Below are 4,896 nucleotides of genomic sequence, written 5' to 3'. Positions count from 1 at the left end.
CGAGGGGAAGATGGAATGGGAGGTTGACAGATCACCTCTGTGTCCCCCCAGAAGAGGTGGAAAGGTGGCTGGGGAGAGAGAGCCTTGCTTAAGCTGCCTTCCCGTGACCCGGATAAGAGGAAGAGGATGGACGGATAGATGGATTTCCTTTGCTCTCCCATACAGCAATCTAAACATCAGACATAATAACTGATTTCTGTCAGGAGGTACATTGTGGTTGGAACCAGATTAGCATACCCATCATTTGTAAAATGCTCTGAGAGTTATATATAGCCCTTCAGGCAAGGATATGTGCCAAGACCACTCTGATTTTAAGATGAAATCCAAGCAATCACAAGCAAAACACAATTATTTGCAAAAGTATTTGTGACATGATTTTAATGTTCAAAAGAGTTTCCAACAGTTTTTACTTTTCAACATATTAATTTGCAACAATTTAAAACAAAACATTAAAAAATTGGAAGAAACAACTGTAGAAGTGCCTAAATTCTCTTACACAAAGGGGAAAACGAAAAATCCCACAAGATGACAGAAAGGCACAGAAGAAGCCATTCAGGGCTTAATTATTCCGACTGACTCTGTGGACTTTCCTTTTTTAACAGTTCCTGCTTCTTCTCCTGGTACAGTGTGGCTAAGTAATTATCAGGTGTAATCTCTGCATCCTCAAGCTCTGACATGATCTTTTCCAGCCTTGCCAAGGTCCTGGCACTGGCCACCTTACGACTGGATATATACAGGGTAAATCGCTTAAAGTCCATGAGTTCACAGGTGTCCACCAAGCAGAGGTTCTTCAGGTCCTTAGACTTCTCTATTTCAGGGAAGAATATCAGGCCTGACATTCTCTCCAAGTCTGTGAGGCTCACCTGATATTCCTTCAGGTGATGCTCGAAGCCAATAGGTGCATTTGGCACAACAAAGGCACCTAGAGCCATTGGTTCTGCTGAAGGGTCTTTCTGGACCAGGATGACTTTGTAGAGATGGGTAGGAACAGCAACATCATCTTTTCCAATCAGCTGATTGGATATATGGACATTGGGAGTAAATTAAAAACAAAAATCAGTCACAGAAGCATGTAAGTTTTGTTACATGAGATTAAAACATCAGTCTAAAAGTCCCAACCCAGCCCTCACACGGCCCAGGTCAATGTTATCGCTTCACACCAAAATGACTCCAACCACTGATACACCAGATTTATTTGCAAGTTAGAGAAGAGGCAAAAGTTTAATACTAATACTGTGGTATGATTTCATAGTGTGGTGTTTTACTGCTGTTTGTTAGTTTATTTATTTAGCGTTGTTATTTAGGAGATAGCTGACAAAAGTCAGATTGGAGCCGTTTTCAGTTTATAATTAGCTAGCTAGCAGAGCACTTTCTGTGGATCATAGGAATTGTTAAGTTAAAGAAATAACAGTCCAAGGTAATTTCCAATTTGGGAATATTTCATTTGGAAAAAGTACACAACTATAAAAACTTCTTATCCTCAGCAACATATACAGATATCACATTATGTTCAATTGTTTTTGGTTAAAAATGAAAGTTACAAAAAAATTAATTGTATATGATTGTATATTGTATATGTATTGTATATGACCAACATTCTGAGGTAGAGAAGATTGCCCAAATGCCCTGTGGATGCAACAGTGACACAACCATCTCATACCACAGGGACAAAAGGGAAATGAGTGAGGTTTCTACACTACACGCTCTGGCAGGGCCCCACTCTTCCAGGCCCCCATGCGTACAGACCAACATGACTCCCATCACTGCCAGTTTGAGTTATATGCACTGGACTGACCCGCTGGGCGAATTTAGCCGTGGTGGAACACCAGCCTGTTATGTAAGGCCACCTGGATCTCCTCTCCTACCACACACAGCAGGGCACAAAGCCCACCACAAAGCACACTGATTGTGCCATTTCAACTTGAAGATGTGTCAGCTATAATGAAAGCTACTGTTTTAGTTTTCTCCGTTGTTTTTTTTTTTTTTTTTTTTTGCAAGATGCTCCTGTTAAACCAAAAGCCCAAGATCATGCACAGCATCAAAAAATGAATCAGCCAAAATATAAACATAACACCAAAGTCCCTCTGCTCAGAACCTGACATACACGCATTTCTTATTAAGCTGAGAAAATCTTAAACTCTATGAGGCTATAAATACTGTAGTTCTTTATATTGGGACCTTATCTGGCCCCCAAATGTTAAATTCTGCCTATGTATTGACAGAGTCGAGCACAACCTGTTATAGGACAAGAAATGATGCTGTAATATCCAGATTAGAATGTATGGTGTTATTCCAACACTGAGCAAAAAAAAAAAAAAAAATGAACAAGTACAACACTGACATCTAATGGACACATGCTGGAATCAACAAACTAACATTGAGAATCAACAATATTACAAGGCGGCCACTCTGACTTAATGTTTGACTCAACTGACCTATTGTACCTCAGCATCTTATACATGCTAAGCTGACACTGCATGTCATTTTAATGGCAAGTGTAGTCATCTTGATACATGCATTTCTGTGAATTTTAAGGTCATACGGGCAGGGGCACAACAGGGTAAAGGGACGGCTGCTCGGCCACATGTCAGTATGACCGATATTACTATTCACTTTATTGACAAGTGAGATGCTAGCACACTTTACTACCCCCCCCCCCCCCCCACACACACACACACAAGAAAACTGAGGATGAACTTGATTCTTAGCAGAAGGCCTTGATCATAAAAAGAAAGTGCTTCATGTCCATGTACCTGGTAGGAGACCATCCTCTTCCCATCCTGGTGTACTTGTGGCAGAGTAAGGGGTCCCGAGATCACCCACACATCACTAAACCTCTCCGTCAGCTCTCTGCAGTACATCTCCAATCTTGGGGGGGGAAAGATCTTTTAAGAAAAGCATGCAAAACAAATACAGTACTCTCTTTCTCAAGGATTTTGTTATGTTTCTGTACCTGTTCCAGAAGCCTCCATTATTTTCGTAGTTCTGTGGGACAATATTTGAGAGATAAAAGGTCTCTGCCATTGATTTCTGTTGAAAATAAATAAAGTGATAAGGTCAAAGATGAGCCCCTATTTTTTTTTTATATAAATTTGAACCCCTCTATACTTAAACATACATTCTTTCTTGTTCATATAGCAGTTTTCATGCTGCATATAAAATACACAATCTACTATAGAATATTTATAAAATTATCAGACAAACAATTATTACTATATTGAAAGTCAGGTTGATGACATACACACACTTTAATAAAAATGTCCAATCATTTCAGAAGACTTAAAGTAACTCACTGGCTTTTTTGTGTTGGGTGGGTGTCCTTGCAGTGTGAGCTCACAAAAGCTATGGGGGGCCACAAGGATATAGCGTTTGTCATTCAGACTGGATAACAGTTTGTGATGATAAATATTGCCTTGCCTCTGAAAATTTACTGTCAGCAGCTGGTGCCATGTGTCCTCGAGACCATCCACTACCAAGGTAATCATCGTTGTGCGCAGTGAAAAGCTCTGGAATACTGGGGTCTGGCTTGAATTTGCAGTGCTTTCTGTCTGCTCTTCCTGACAAAGTTAAATCATGAATTACAACATTAGATTGAGGGCTATACCTTCAAAAAAATACAGATGCTGTGCGGTTAGTGCAAGTCTACGTGAGTAGAAATGAACAAGTTAGTGAACTTTTAATGACCTTTTGCAGGCGTTAGGTTCTGGCAAAAGACATTTCCAAAAAGAAATGCAGCCCTACGACTTACCGAAGAGTTTTTGGTTTGACAGGTGCTCTGCCACCCATCTGGGTGTCCTCCGGGCCTGGTCATACGACAGAACATGGTTGGTGTAGAACCTGCTGTCAGCGCCGCTCAGTGGGAGACCGTAGCGCTCGACCATCCGCCGTGCTGCGCTCTCTGAACACACAGACACGGTTGAAACACAAACGTTTCTCACAGAACAACGACAAATGCTGCCCAATAACGACAGCAAGAACGATACATTTATACTTCTGGTGAAGAAAGAAAGCGGGGCCAGCCATCTCACGTGCCTTTTTCGGCTAGATAAATAACTAGATAGCTTGTAAGCTAACGTGACAGTTAGCTACTAAACTGGGTTGAATGAAATGTGGTTTGTGGAAACAGCGCGAACGTTACAAAATGGTTTAAATTAGTCATATTTGCGAACAGCGATATCCAGCTGAATAATGTCTGGACATGGTGGAGCCCAGACTGTATCCAGCTGCTCTAGTGAACTACCGTTCTCCTCAGGCCGCTCCTCGGGCCGCTGGTCCGGCATGTAAAGTTTGACCGCTGCGATGCAGCCGCCAGTGCCAACAGTAACTCCACACACAAACCCAGCGATATATTTCGCAAGTCTTTCCCTCGGAGCCATTTGCAACAGTGCTGTAGTGTTAACAAATAAATGAATGGCTGTGCAAACTCGTTGTGGTCAGACCAGGTGCTCCAACAACAGCGAGTCCAAATTCAAGAGGTCTCATTTCGAAGGAGATAACGAAGTCATCACAGTCCTTCCGTCGCCATCTTGTGCCCACAATGAAAAATGCAACAGCGAGACAAGGTTTATAGGAGATACAAGGTACAAGGTACAAGGTTTATAGGAGATATTTTTAATTATATATATATAATATGGGAGGTATTTCCTGCCAATAATAAAACTAAAATGAAAACACTAAAATGAAAATGAAAATACCGTTTTGCCATTTCTTTTTCCATACATGTGTGAAAATATTATGACAAAATTAAAAATAAAATGAAATCACTTAATTTGCAATTTAATTTTTCACTCGAGCACGGGTCATATGTGACAAATATAAAATGAAAATTAAAAAGGAGGATTGGCGCTACCTGCTGGTGATTTTCTTTTTCATTTTCCACTTTTCATTTTCTTTTTC

The 4,896-nt window shown here is 40.7% G+C and overlaps 1 protein-coding gene across 3 annotated transcripts; it reads right to left on the bottom strand.

The window, feature by feature from the left end:
• Positions 1 to 361: 361 nt before the first annotated feature.
• Positions 362 to 4,554, bottom strand: exog (exo/endonuclease G). 3 transcript variants are annotated; one of them, XM_076971287.1, is made up of 7 exons: positions 4,241 to 4,381; positions 3,749 to 3,898; positions 3,418 to 3,557; positions 3,294 to 3,342; positions 2,954 to 3,030; positions 2,754 to 2,868; positions 362 to 1,013 (listed from the first exon to the last, which is right to left on the bottom strand). In XM_076971287.1, exons 2-7 carry the CDS (start codon positions 3,821 to 3,823, stop codon positions 564 to 566), a joined length of 906 nt encoding a protein of 301 aa, XP_076827402.1. In that variant the 5' UTR covers positions 3,824 to 3,898; positions 4,241 to 4,381; the 3' UTR covers positions 362 to 563. The 3 variants fall into 3 exon arrangements, with proteins under 3 accessions (XP_076827402.1, XP_076827400.1, XP_076827401.1); XM_076971285.1 differs by lacking the exon at positions 3,294 to 3,342 and having other exon boundaries at positions 4,241 to 4,554; XM_076971286.1 differs by having other exon boundaries at positions 3,294 to 3,557.
• Between the last annotated feature and the right edge of the window lie 342 nt (positions 4,555 to 4,896).

The sequence above is a fragment of the Brachyhypopomus gauderio genome, chromosome 13 (genome assembly GCF_052324685.1).
Source record: "Brachyhypopomus gauderio isolate BG-103 chromosome 13, BGAUD_0.2, whole genome shotgun sequence".
Lineage (NCBI taxonomy): Eukaryota > Metazoa > Chordata > Actinopteri > Gymnotiformes > Hypopomidae > Brachyhypopomus > Brachyhypopomus gauderio.
The sequence above is the reverse complement of the archived record's forward strand: the minus strand, read 5'-3'. Positions and strand labels throughout refer to the sequence as shown.

Excerpts from the sequence above, each read along its gene's own strand:
- exog (XM_076971285.1), bottom strand. The coding sequence starts at position 4,376 with ATGGCTCCGAGGGAAAGACTTGCGAAATATATCGCTGGGTTTGTGTGT. Across the intron at positions 3,899-4,240 it reads GGAGCGGCCTGAGGAGAACG|AGAGCGCAGCACGGCGGATG; the intron begins GTAGTTCACTAG and ends CTGTGTGTTCAG. Across the intron at positions 1,014-2,753 it reads AGAGGATGGTCTCCTACCAG|CTGATTGGAAAAGATGATGT; the intron begins GTACATGGACAT and ends ATATCCAATCAG.